At 36.6% G+C, this 14,929-nt stretch overlaps 1 protein-coding gene across 2 annotated transcripts in view; it reads left to right on the top strand.

The window, feature by feature from the left end:
* The window catches only part of LOC306862550 (glucocorticoid receptor-like), a 67,915-nt gene that overhangs the window by 49,202 nt on the left and 3,784 nt on the right, over positions 1-14,929 (top strand). For both annotated transcript variants that reach the window (XM_079405411.1, XM_079405412.1), the window contains 4 exons: positions 931-1,209; positions 3,002-3,146; positions 3,843-3,973; positions 12,654-12,811. In XM_079405411.1, the coding sequence (XP_079261537.1) occupies positions 931-1,209; positions 3,002-3,146; positions 3,843-3,973; positions 12,654-12,811 (713 nt within the window). The remainder of the gene's footprint in view (positions 1-930; positions 1,210-3,001; positions 3,147-3,842; positions 3,974-12,653; positions 12,812-14,929) is intronic.

Genomic DNA, 14,929 nt, shown 5'->3' with positions numbered 1-14,929 from the left:
AAACAAAGGCTACATACCTCAAGATAATCTCATAAATGACTTAATTTGGAAACAGCTACCCATAAATCAGATTTTAATTCAGTTCACCTACCATAGGGCAGTGACCGGATCTACATAAATACTTTTGAGATATGCTTACACTGACTTGCAACAAACTGTATCTTAAGTTCATCCAACTACTCGCTTATGTGCCCCAGATGCTGCAAATATTTATCATGTAGCTTGTGCTCATAAAAATCACGCAGTTTGTTGCTTTAATAACTCTCAACATGTTACTGCAATGCCTTTGAATCTTCTCTCTGCTGCTCTCTGTAATAGTCAGTAATGTCATGCGGTCCCAGTCACTAAAAGTGCCATTGATATATATGCTACATAATGAATAAATACAAAATAACTAAATCGAACAGTGGATAATCTATATCATCAACAAACTTTGTCATATCGCTCTTTACTAAAACTGCTCAATGTTAAAGCATTAAGTAAATAATTCAAATAAAGCTGCTTTGAAACAATGTTTATTTTTGTTTCAAATAAATTTGACTTGTGTATAGAAAATGCTACCTAAAAGTTTCAACTCTTGCCATTTTTGCTTCTTTGAAGATGCAAGCATTTTTCAACAGTGGTTGTGAACGAATACAAAGTTTATATCTCACTACTTGGCACAACTTGATTTAAACTAGATTTTCAAAAGATTTCCTTTCTATTCATCCTGGTCACTGACTCGTTTATAAAACCTGAGCATCAACAGAAGCTGTAAGGATTAATTTCCCAAAGATTGTATCAAGATGCAAAAGATAAAAGTGTATTTATTCACTGATTTAGTCATGCAAGAATCAATTAACTTTGAACCGTTATGCCTTGTTTTAAACATTCAGATGAAAGTACTATTCATTGAATTATAAATAATCAAATTTCTCCCCTTCATTTTAGCTCGGAAAAACAAGAAACTGATGCGATTACGGGGTCATTCGTCCTCAAGTGAGCAGGCCCCAGCTCTGCCTGATGAGAGTATGTGTTCGCTGGTGCCCAAAGCCATGCCCCAGCTGGTGCCCACCATGCTGTCCCTGCTCAAAGCCATTGAGCCTGAGATCATTTACGCAGGCTACGACAGCACCATCCCAGACACCTCCACCCGCCTCATGACGACGCTGAACCGTCTGGGAGGCCGCCAGGTCGTCTCCGCTGTCAAGTGGGCCAAGGCCCTTCCTGGTGAGCCCTCAACATTAACTGATACACAGTTAATCATTACACAAACTTTTGTTTTGTTTTGAATCATTATTTTACAGTTTATCCCTGTAAAGCTGCTTTGAAACAATCTGTTTTGTTTGTTTTGTTTGGTTTTGAATCATTATTTAACAACTTGTCCCTATAAAGCTGCTTTGAAACAATCTGTTTTGTTTTGTGTTATGTTTTTGTTTTGTTTTTGAATAATTATTTAACAACTTGTCCCTGTAAAGCTGCTTTGAAACAATCTATTTTGTTTGTTTTGTTTGGTTTTGAATCATTATTTAACAACTTGTCCCTATAAAGCTGCTTTGAAACAATCTGTTTTGTTTTATGTTTTTGTTTTTTGTTTTGTTTTTGTATAATTATTTAACAACTTGTCCCTGTAAAGCTGCTTTGAAGCAATCCGTTTTGTATAAAATGCATGTAGAAAGGTGACTTTTTTTTTGTCTTTTTTATGTTTGCTTGTTTTGTTTTCCCTTTTTCTCCTACCTACTACTTCTAGGTACTTTTGTTGCCAAAAGGTTATTGTGGAGATATGCAGGCATCTTAAATGTGTACTTATAGGCTCAAATGTGCCAATCACTTGTCTGACAGAAGGAGGAGACTGAAAAGATGTAGAAGGAATCAGTTGTGCTAGAGATCAAATAAGCATCTGAGGGCAGGCTGACATAATTTCTGGCCATGGGATGGAAAAAATCCCTCCACAGTTGGGCTGGGTGGTATGGCAATATATCTTTACCATGGTATAAAGTGTCTATTGTTAGAGATTTTGCTGTATTGATTATTTTGCACTATGCAAATATATAGGCATAGATACTCCATAGATTTGAACAGAATTAATTGCCAGAGAAAAGAAAATGAACTGATTTGTTCACCTGCTTGTGATCGTACAGATCCGAAGCCCAGCGTGGCAGTTGAAAGTGGGATAGTTTTAGAAACATCATGTGTTTTGTTTTGTTCAAATGAATGGGCTACTAGAAACTTAGGACCCACACTGTGGACATCACCGGCCAGTGGCGTGAGAAAAGAAGCACATGATTTTCTAATCGCTGCAAGCATTTTTTTTTCTCTCTCTTCTCTGCTCTGTGCTAGTTATGTGTCATAGGCCTACTGGGCAGAATACTTGTGGAAGAGGGTTACGTAAGAGCTACACGCTTGAGCAAACTCATTTCTGTGAGCTGTGCATTCCTTTTAAAGAGACAACATTATACTGTAGCTATTTTAGCATTCTGACAACACAAGTAATTACTTTCAGAGATTTTAAAACATGGCATGAAAAAGTTAAAGTGATTCCTTATGTGCTGGACATATCTGGTCCTAATGATTAATTCATTCAATTGAATCTGACGTTTTATGCAACAGAGGTTTCATGAACGATTTACACAAATTCGTTCCGCTCCAGTTTCACGAACAATGCCTAGTGTCTCTGGAAGGTTTTGATATCAGGAAAGATGATTGATGATTTAACAAAAAATACATGAGCCAAAGAGTTGGTTTTGATTTTGGTGACATCAAAATCACGTCAAAATCAGAACAGAGAGATGTCATTATAAAGCTGCAGCAGAGGGTTTTTTTTAAGCTACAGCAATCATATAATATTATTTTACTGGCTGAAACATTTATATTTTGAAGCGAAGCCCAAAATGATGGCCCTCCAATGATTCTTTGCAGCTCTTTGTGTTCAGTGAAGATTGTTCTACATATTTTTAATGTTTGTATTGCTTTCGTAGGACTCTTGAGATGGTGTTTAAGTGTTAATGTCTGTCACATTAAGGTTTCAGAAACCTGCACCTGGATGACCAGATGACGCTGCTGCAGTGCTCCTGGCTCTTCCTCATGTCCTTCGGCTTGGGCTGGAGATCCTACCAGCAGTGTAACGGAGACATGCTGTGTTTCGCTCCAGACCTCGTCATCAATGAGTGAGCCCACTTTTACCCACAATTGGAATGTTTTGGCTTCTGATGACAGATTATGTGGTTTTTAAGCTTGTGTCTAGTCATAGTAAAATGTCACATAAACTGAAGGTAGCCAAATAATCATTAATTCAAAACCCAAAGTCTCCTTTTCAAAAAATGTAAAACAATTGGTGGATTAGTGTAGTCTGGTTTGTGTATCGGCTTTTATTTTGCAGTACGTTAATGTTAATTTACATGGTGTGATAGCATTATAAAATGCTCTACTAGATGCAAACTAGATGCAAAAAAAGTTTGGTTTGAAACGTAAGTCACTGCTGGTATTATATTTCATTTAATGGCACTATATAACAGTTCAATAATCAGGATTTATATTATATTTATTAGGATATTTTTATATAATATTTAAGTCAATTTACAATTTGCATTACTGAAATAGCATCTAAGCTCCAACAACTTTTAAAATGTTCTATAATATTTACAAATATATTGTATAACGGCATATTGTAAAAACAATAATACTATGCATAAATTGTTCGTAAGTCAGTGTTGCTTTTATCTTTTAAGAAAACCAGACAAAATGCATTTTTAGGATATGTAAATATTGCATGAATTTCCATTCATCTTTGAATTTTGACTGCAGTATAGACTTTGCAGGTGTGAAATGCTTGCAGAGTGAATGTTTCTCTGTGTGTGTTAAAGGGAGAGGATGGAACTACCATACATGAGGGACCAGTGTAACCAGATGCTGAAGATCGCCAGTGAGCTGGTCAGGCTGCAGGTGTCCTACGACGAGTATCTCTGCATGAAAGTGCTCCTGCTCCTCAGCACAGGTATCAGCAGTCAGCACAATTCATAAGTGTGTTGCATACAGTAAGTGTGCACATACAGTGACCTCAAAAAGCATTATTTTAAAGACTGCACAAACATTTCACAAAAATAATTTTCAAACGATGAAACAATAAATAATGTTCAAAAAATAAGATAATGGGGGACACTTTATTTTAAGGACCAATTCTCACTATTAACTAGTTGCTTATTAGCATATTGGCTGTTTATTAGTACTTGTAAAGCAAATATTAATGCATTTGTTTGCACCATATTTTGGATTCCTTAATCCAACCCCATACCTAAACTTGCTTATCTGTCTAACTAGGCCTTTTAATTAGGCAGAAGTTGCAGATACATTTTGGGGCCACTGTCCTATGCTGGTTTTACACAATATATCCTTTACTGGGACATTTTGCTATACTCACTATGGTGCTTATTAATGATCTACCTTGGATAAACTCTAGTGATTGAGTTTCAACAGGTTGATCAAAAAAATGTTTACTCATAAAAATGGTCACACTTTAGTTTGGGGACAAATTCTCACTATTAACAAACTATTAAGTTGTGGGGTAAGTTAAGGGACCTAAAATGGTCATGCAGACATTAATATGTGCTTTATGATAATAAGTAACTAGATAAGAGTGAGTATCGGTACCTAAACTACAGTGTTGCCATAGAAACAGTTTTATTTTTTATTAAAAAAAATAAAAATAGTAATAATAATAAAATACAATACCCCAGGATGCACTTTTTTGCTTCTTAATGAAATTGCATTTATTCGTGAAGTCTCTCTCTGGTGTTATTTGACCATTTCTACATTGTCAATGAAAATGAGTCTTGAGATCAGGCATTTGTTCCTGCATCATCATCATCATATGAATCTGACTGTTATGAAGTGCTCCCTATCCCAGAGACTTATTTCATGTAGGAGTGGGCGATGATTGATCTTGAAGATGTCCATGATCTACTTTTCTAGTGAATCAAAGAGATTGTGATCTTTTATGTCCTCGTAATAATGTTAAAACTGCAGCAATGACTGCCTAATAGATGGCTCTGCTGACTGGCCAAATGATATCTCGTGTCTTTCATGAGCGGTGACGTATTTGATAAACAGTTCAACCTGAGCAACAGTAGGAATGTGCAATGAATCAAATTTTAGTTTCAGTTTCAATTTTGGCTTCATTGTGCCACATGCCTTCCTTTTCATTTTAATCTGTGTTTTCACCCTTCCTTAAAAGCCTAAACTTTAACGTCTGAACGAGTTAAATTATGTCATGTGACTGTTGTAAAATGCAGTCTACTGCCGGAAATGCGGGGGTTATTAAAAGTGCATTAAGTGCACTTTTAATATTCTGTTTTCTTTGCCACAAATGCAGTCATTTAAACCTAACATGTACTAAACCTGAAATATTCCTTTAAATATGCAGAATAAGCCAGATGATAGCCAGATGATAACCAGACACCACTTGCTGAATTGAACATGCACATAGTAGGGCCCTATGAAATCCATTAGATTTTTTCCCAAATTTCGTTTTATTTTTGTTTACACTCTAAAAAATGCTGGGTTAAATACAACCCAGTGCTGGGTAAATATTGGACAGAACACATGCTGGGTTATTTTCATCCAATGGTTGGGTTAAATGTTTAACCCAACCTTCAGAGCAGTAACCCAACTGCTGGTTTCGTCCATATTTTACCTAGCGCTAGGTTGTATTTAACCCAGCATTTTTTAGTGTAAAGTCTGTTTTTTTTGTTTGTTTGTTTTTTCTGGATTCTGCTTTTTTTTCTGGACTCCTTTTAAATGGTTAATGAATTTTTATTAATCAAAAAGCATGCTAATTAAAATCATGAAACTTATACAATTTCACATAAATGTATTAAAAGTGTAACAAAAACTGCATGCTATAGAATGTTCTGTTTTTTCTCACCATGTTTTATTGTTACCAAATGTTGTGTTTTAGCATATCTAATCATTTGAATGCATAAGAACAACTTAATTTATTCAAATTTATTCTTAAAATAGCCTTATGAAATGTTTTTTTGAAATTCTGTGTTGTGTATTTACATTTTTCTGGTTATCAAAGGAAGGCATAAAACAGTTTCGTTTATCTTTTAATTATTGAAAATTAAACAAACTTTATTTTTGGCAAACAAAGGGGAATTGCTATTAACATAAAACACGGAAAAAGTGTTGTGTGATTATTCCTTAAAAAATCAAGTTTTAATAACTTTAGTAGTAGTAGAAATTTTACTGAAAAATAAGCTAATGATGTGAGGGGTAAACGCTGGGATAAACAACAGGGGGAAAAGCTAAAGCTGATGCTTCGCTTTATAGCACTGACAGCAGTCATGAGGGAGTACGTTACCCTTAAACACTTAAAAGGACATTTTTTTGGGTTGAAGTCGTGGCCTAATGGTTAGAGAGTCGGACCCGTAATCCAAAGGTTGCGAGTTCAAGTCTCAGGCCGGCAGGAATTGTAGGTGGGGAGAGTGACTGTCCAGCGCTCTCTCCACCCTCAAAACCACGACTGAGGTGCCCCTGAGCAAGGCACCGAACCCCCAACTGCTCCCCGGGCGCCACAGTGTGTGTTCACTGCTGTGTGTGTGCACTTTGGATGGGATAAATGCAGAGCACAAATTCCGAGTATGGGTTACCATACTTTGCCGTATGTCACGTCACTTTCACTTTCACTTTTTTTTAAACGATATTACGACGACATTACTCATCGCAAACTAATTTGTTTCATGAATATGACTTAACCTGATGGAGGATGCGCTCAGTCATTCAGGCAGTCTCTCTCTCTCTCGCGCGCGCACGCGCTGTTTAGGCATGTTTTGTGCCGTTTTTACTAATACCGTAAATAAATCAGTTATTCATGCTTGGGTGTCGGCGGTGAATCCAGTGGCGAGAAATCCCCCACTACTAACTGCAAACTGGCATTTCAGATATGCCTCTATTTTGTTAGTAATGCCCCAACTTCCAACGATCCAATCAATTCTCCAAGGACGAAATCAAGTCCCGCCCTCTCATGTCAGATACCGTTTCACTCGGATAGACATCACAGTAGAGAAAAAAAGACAATCGCAACTTGCCTGGTGGTGGTGGTGATGGCGCAGTGGATAAGACGCATGCCTTTGGTGTGAGAGACCCGGGTTCGAATCCACTGTGAGACACCAATGTGTCCCTGAGCAAGACACTTAACCCCTAGTTGCTCCAGAGGCGTGCGACCTCTGACATATATAGCAATTGTAAGTCGCTTTGGATAAAAGCGTCAGCTAAATGAATAAATGTAAATGTAATGCCGACTTTAGATTTGTTCCGTGATATGACGTTAGTTTTACTCAAATCAAAGGGGAAAATGCTCATGAAGCGACTCTCAGAGCAGTTTTGGAGATGTTGTGCGTGTATTTATGTCCTCAATTAATCAGATGACAGACGCTGAAATCTCTGCGAGTGACGCGTGCTTCAGTATGTGTAGTAAACAAAACCACACATCTGCGCCATTCATTCATCCAGAGACACTCAGAAATTCAGGATTCATATTTTTGCAGCTTAATATTCAGATACTAGTAGCACACGATACCATATCACGATTTGATATTAATGTAATGACCTACTTTTGATCAATTGATTTAAAGTTTGACGACATTCCGTGAAATTCCACATTGTACAGTAAATTCCATTTTTATGACTGGATTCCATGATTCCGTCTTCGTTTTCCACATTGCGGAAATCGTAGGGCTCTAACATAGCGAGGTTATATGAGAACTGTGTAGAAAGAATACTCTGCATGCATGCAGTCTGTTTCACGTTCATTACTATTTTTAAACATAGCTGGCACTGTATAATACACAAACAATTGGTAAAAAACAACAAACGGGCGTGCTTACCAATAAGCCACAGCATTTGTGCATCAGATGTCTCTGTGTTGAAATCCTGTTGTCTCATCTGATAAGAGATCAGGATTTAATTGCAGCGAGACTATCAAGCTCTGCGGCGCTTTGCATAGGCTCATTCGAGTCTAAGTGTTTGCCTGGGCTGGTTTCCAGCATCCCTAGGCCTCAAATCCCTGGCTGATACACCACTGATATGAACGCCTCAGGGCCAACAGCCATTACGTGAAACACATTCACATTTACTTCAGGTTTGCATACTTTCCTTTGACTTGAATGTAAACCAGCAGGAAGGTCGCGGGGTGGTGTGTCCACACAGGTCCTTGTGCCTCTGGGGCCCTCACATTTTGGTCTAGACTTCTTTAAATAACCTATTTTCATGGTGTTTTTTTTGTGAAGGCATTAGAAAGAGTTTAATTCATTCTTTAAGAGATTGAATTAAAAGTTTTAAAAACTGTAATTCTTGAGAGATCCCTCTAAAAAAAATAAAATAAATAATAATAATAAAAAAACTACATTATGAATTCATATTTTTAGGTCCCGAACTCGGGTGGTGTGAGGACCCTATTGAAATTGCTGTTTCTTTTTTTCCAAAATGAATCACAATTTTGAGGGCCTAAACATGCTGGAAAACTCATGAAACTTTGCACACGAGCCAGAAGTGGCGAAAATTTACATCTGATATGGGTTTCAGAAGTCGGTGTGGCAAAATGGCTTAATAGAGCCACCTATAAAATTTCAACGAAGTGCCCCTCGAGCTGTTTCACTTACATGTACTTCCACAAAAGTTGTTTGCACTGCACTCTTCCGTCACTTGATCGTTCCTTTAGGTGCATTAATCCATTAAATTACTTCTTATACAAAACCATGATCTGCGCTCACATGAAACAGTGTTTTCTTTTCGTTTTATTCTACATTTATCACCAATAGGACAAGGACACAAATGTTTTGGCTCAAAGGCCTTCCTCGGTGTGTTAAACAATACAAATCCTCCACCCACTTCTTAAATCACCAACACCATCATTCATCATTCATTATCCAATGTTCATTCAGTAAAAGCTTATGTACTTATGTTTCAATATTCAACAACTTGCATTTAAATACCACACCCATTATCATAACCACCACTGCATTACAATATACCTCTTATTCGAACATAAATTACCTCTTGTATATACTAACAGTTCAAATAAACCATCAGCAGTCTTTACTTTTAACAATGGAAGATTCAATGATTAAAATCATCAGACATGCATCGTCATTAATAATCACTTATTTTCAGACTTTTTCCGCCTTACTACATCTGAGTTGATCAGCATATCTGATAGGTTAGGTGATCTTTTAAAGGTAAACAATGGGTGATACTGAAATTTGTCGTTCAAAGATGTATCAGATGATATATGCCCATGTTTATAAATGACTGATTTTATAATATTACTGTGCTCATTGTATGTCTATGAACAGTTTACTGAAAGATTTCTGTTTTTTAATGGGTTTATCTATTTTCAAAAGATCATATCCATTCACTTTGTTTACTTTATCTAATGCATTATTTAACCAGCTTTGTGGATATCCTTTAGAACGAAAACGTTGAAATAGTGACCTGTTTATCAAATTAATGTGTAGTACTACAATTAGGTTTTAATCTACACAGTTGACTAATTGGTAAACTTCGTTTTATAGGAACTGGATGATAACTGTCAATAGATAATACTGTATTTTTATCCATTGGTTTCCGAAATATTGTTGTATGGAAGGACTCATTCATCTTAGTTATTTTAACATCCAAAAAGTGTATCGAATCTTTTTTTCCATTGTAAATTTAATTGACGGCATTTTTGAATTAATGAATGTCAGGAACATATCCAATTCTTGTTCAGATCCTGACCAAATCATAAAACAACCATCAATATATTTTCATCCAAACCTTTATGTTTGAATGAAATGGATTGTTGTTATAGACATGATCCTGTTCAAATTTACCCATAAATAAATACTATAAATTTATAATACATACCCAGTATTTATTATGCATTTATAATAAATACCCACAATTTATAATAATAATTACCCAGAAATACTCACTGTTTCATGTGAGTCGGATCATGGTTTTGTATAATCACGTACATGTACGAAATTCAGTAGACACGCCAATAAGTAACACGCCAGTACCTACAAAAAAAGTACTCCGGTACGAAGTCCGAAACCCAACAGGAAGTCTGTTATTTAGAATTCTCTCGGCAAGTTTTGTGCTGTTTTTTTTTTTCCATTTTCAGGAGTTCTCAGAATTCTCAAAATCCTCCTGGGATTTAAACAGATCATCATCAAATTCGGTCAGTGTAATCTAAAGCTCTTTGTGATGTTGAATTGCAAAGATCTTGAGTTTTCGTTGAAGGGTGTGTCCGTGGCGGCCTGACAAACTTTGATGTTTCGCCACGAAATAGGAACTCAGGCAGACAATGTCTGATTTGCCACAAACTTCACGTTTGATAAGAGTCCTGTCCTGAACACATGCCTATGCCCATTTTGAGTTGTAGTCATAGCACCACCTGCTGGCAACAGGAAGTGGCATGTTTTACACTCTTAACGAACAACTCCTAGAGATTTTATGACATCAACATTATATTTGGTCAGTCTACTCTAAAGGCCTTTGCGATGTTAAATCTTGAGTTTTCGTTAAAGGGCATGTTCTCGATAGCCTGACAAAGTTCGATGCCACGGAAAAGGAAGTTGTTGTAGCTCAGGCGTACAATGTCCAGTCTGCCCCCAAACTTCACACGTTTGATAAGAGTCCTGGCCTGAACACATCTGATGGCCAATATTCTGTTATAATCATAGCGCCACCTGCTGGCAACAGGAAATGACTTGTTTTACACTAACTTAAACATGCAGTGTTCAATCTGCACTAGACTTCACGTTTGGTAAGAGTCCTGACCTGAAGACATCTAAAGGCCAAAATACAGTTATAATCAAAGCGCCACCTGTTGGCAACAGGATATGTCACCACTTAAAATGCATATTGCTGACCGTTCGCTGTTTTCCTAAAGGCACCCAGGTCGTGGTGACCCCGGGTGTTAGGGCCATTTTAACGCCGCTTGCAGCCTCAATTTTAAATGTTTTTGAAAGAAGTCTCTTATGCTTACAAAGGCTGCATTTATTTAATAAAAATACTGTAAAATAGTAACATTGTAAAATATGATTACAATTTAAAATAACGGTTTTCTATTTTAATGTTTTTTTTTCTTATTATTTTTGTGGAAACCGTGATACACTATTATTCAAAAGTTTGGTTTAAGTAAAAAAATAAATGAAATCAATACTTTTATTCAGAAGGTGCATTAAAATTTATCAAAAGTGACCGCAAAGAGTTTATAGTGTTATTTGGTAGTTCTATATTTATATTAAAGGCTGTGAATTTTCATCAGATAATTCTGAAAAGTCAATCATGATATCCACCAAACTTTTAAGCAGTAAAAACTGTTTTCAACATTGATAATAATAAGAGCCATTATTAATAATTGAGTACTAATGAGATAATAACTGAGCACCAAATCATTATATTACATTATAATATCATTATTATTATTTCTGAAGTATCATTTGACACTAAAGACTAAATATATAGTAATAACTACTAAAAATGTATAAAAATTTCAATAACACTTTAAAGCCTTTATGTATAAAGCATTAGTTATAATACAATAATTATGCCTTGTAAAGCACCTTATAATGCACTGTGCAATCTCATGAATAACTGTAACCACAGTTAATACATTATAACACTTAATTCATTGTTACACTGTGCATTTTAAATCTGGTTATTATTATTTACGACAAAATATATTGGCTTACATCGCACGCTGAATAATTATAATGCATTATACCCTCTAATAACCCTTTGTAATGCATTATACATAAAAGCTTTTCCGACATTTCTTTTAAATTGTAATAATTCACAACAGTCCTCTGTTTTTAAATAAATAAATGCAGCCTACACAGGATACTTCTATCAAAAACATTAAAACTTTTGACTGTTAGTGTATAAAACTATTTAATGTCCCCTGAATCCAAATGAAAGATGTGCTTTGTGTTGTTTTATTGTGCATTTACTCTCTTTTGGAAGTGGAGTGCCTCAGCGCACCAGAACTCATGAATCAGAGAATGCTGCGAGACAAATGAAAATGGTGTGTCACGAAAACGTAAAGGAAAAACACACTCATAACCATCCACTGACCAATGGGTGTTTCACCAATGAGACTGGTCCAATAGTGCTTTTACAAAACAAGCCTTTTGTATTTCAAAGTTTTTCACTCCCTCAAAGCAGATCTTATACATTCACGCCATGTTGGAATTACAGTGATTTATAAAATGTCAACTTAAATATCTCAAGTTTTCACACTCAGAAGTTATTTGTTTCTATGACAACGCTTACAGAGGCAAAATATAGCCATGTGCTCAGTATTATTGATGACGGTAAAATACTTAGTTCCATGTGATTTTGCAAGCCACAGCTGTTTTGATGTCACATCTGACCCTTCATAAAGCTTGAAGATTACAGTTTTTACTCTGTAACTTCTAATTAGAGCAATTCTGACATCAAGTGATCTGTGAAATGCTCTTGTCAGAGCTTTCTCCAGTGTGAAAACCCTTTTAGTATTTACTTGTGGCATTTGTTTAACTCTGACTCTTTAATGGGATACACAATTTGTTTCTCCTTGGAATATTTTCTTGATTAAAAGGCAATAATGTAAAGTAAACGTCTCATCCTGACCCCATCTGTTTCCACAGTACCAAAGGACGGCCTTAAAAGCCAAGCTGTGTTTGATGAAATCCGCATGTCGTACATCAAGGAGCTGGGCAAAGCCATTGTTAAACGAGAGGAGAACTCCAGCCAGAACTGGCAGAGGTTCTACCAGCTCACTAAGCTTTTGGACTCAATGCAGGAGGTAAGCTGGCAATCAGGATACGTTACTGGCAGATGCTTTTATTGTGTCTACAAGAGAGAAGAACATGCTAGGCCAGAAACATACTTTATGCAAGTGCGTAAACATTCGGTCAGCACGTTGCGTACATCGTGCGTTGTGTTAATGCCCAGTCCTGTTCCTGGAGAACAAACTTCCTGCGGAGTTCAGTTCCAACCCTGCTCTAACACATCTGCCTCTAATTATTAAGTGTTCCTGAAAATCTTAATTGGCTGGTTCAGATGTGTTTGATTAGGGTTGGAGCTCCAGGAACAGGATTGGGCACCCCTGCGTTAAGGAATACGTTCAAATGCATTGTCATTGCAGTAATATGCAGTGCTGAGTAGTAACGGATTACATGTAATCTGGAAAAATTAAGTACTTATAATTAGAATATACTTCATTTTAAAGTATTTGTTACTTTTTCATAGATTACATGCTTGCATATTATTTACACAATGGCAGTAAATTATTCATAATGTAGAATTATTCAATTTTCTTCCGATTGTGATTTATAGTTGATTTTGATTCTATAATAAGCAGACACATGCACTCTTTGTATGTTTAATAACGCTACACTGCTAATATTTATCATAAACATCCTTTATTGCTATAAAAAATACCATGAGCTGCATACAAAACACGTACAGAAAATATATCGTCATAATCATGTAGAAAAATGTTTCACTCGATTTGTATTATTTTTTTTAAATACGGAAGATCTAGTCTAGAGTGAAAGCGCTCTGACTCATAACACTCACACACGAAGAAAACAGACGGTGCTCTACAGATTACATGATTCAGTGGAGAATTATTAGAAATGTTATTCTCAAGAACTCCGCATCCACTCTTTTATTCGGGGTACTCTTCTTCTGTGTTTGTTTACACTGGTTTTTGAAACAGCGCCACCATTCTCACCCTTTTGTGCAACAGCAGCTGCTCCGGTCACGTGATCCTAGCTCAAATCTGACTGGATGGTCTGTGTTTTCGCTTTGTGAAACAGAGCATTTTCAGTGTGCGAATATTCGCGGTCTATGTGGAAGCATCCATAGGAAGCAGTTGTTGTATTCCAGCGTGTCATCGCGTCCGAAATTCGTTTCGCGCTCAGTGTGGAAAGGCCTTAATGCTGGTTTTTGGAAAAGTAAGCTGTTCTTTCAGCTCGCTGTTCTAAATTAAAGGATTTGGAGTGTGACTGGTAATCTTTCAATTAATTCATGTTAATGATATTAATTAAGAGTAGTTTACAAGGCAAAGAGTGCAAATTCAAGATAATTTGCGATTCATAGATTTCCCATCTGAAAGAGACTCGTACATGCGTTCTATGAATCACACGTACGCATAAATACTGTACATTATTGTAGTTCCTCTATGCTCCGCCTCTCTCAAACGTGTCGTTTTCTACAAAGCCCCTCCTTCCGACAAGCACAGTCTGCTCTGATTGACCAACTGACCCAGTGCATTGTGATTGGCCCAACACCACAAGCAAGCGTCGGAAATGTAACGCCCCTTTCCATAATCTTGCTTTCAAGTTAGTTTTATTAGTTCAAGCCCGAAAGGGGAACAGACTCGCGTGACAGACACAGTGATGATGCTCGTATGTATTTCCCCTCACACACACACACACGACGCGTTATGCGCAAAACTTCGCATTTGAACAGTCAATAGCAAATACTTAAACTAATAACAAAACATACTTACAGTCACTGATTCAGAAGAGCCAGATCGTCATAGCAAAGTCAGAATTGACCCTTTTTTTTTTTTTTTTTTTAAATAGCCTTTGTGCACAGCCAGCCTTGTACTCTACTAGGTTCACAAAACTGTCGTCCATAAAATGCGTTGCACAAATTGGAATATTTGGGTTGTGCCGTTCTGTTGTAAACAAATCTTAATCAATTATTTCTAATTTCATCTCCTTTCGGAAGGCCAAATAAACTGCTTTGGCTTTCGCACAGAAACACACAGCTTCTCCTGACATGGCTGCATCAACACTACCGCGGTTACTGAAATCACACCTTCTTTCTTTTGGGTGGAATTACGTAAATATTTCCACATCGTGACATAGACATGTGGGGGCGTGTTTGAATGAGGCGTTTTAGCCCGGTC

The sequence above is a fragment of the Barbus barbus genome (genome assembly GCF_936440315.1).
Source record: "Barbus barbus genome assembly, chromosome: 43".
NCBI lineage: Eukaryota > Metazoa > Chordata > Actinopteri > Cypriniformes > Cyprinidae > Barbus > Barbus barbus.
Note: the sequence above shows the minus strand (reverse complement) of the source record. Positions and strands in the feature narration are given on the sequence as shown.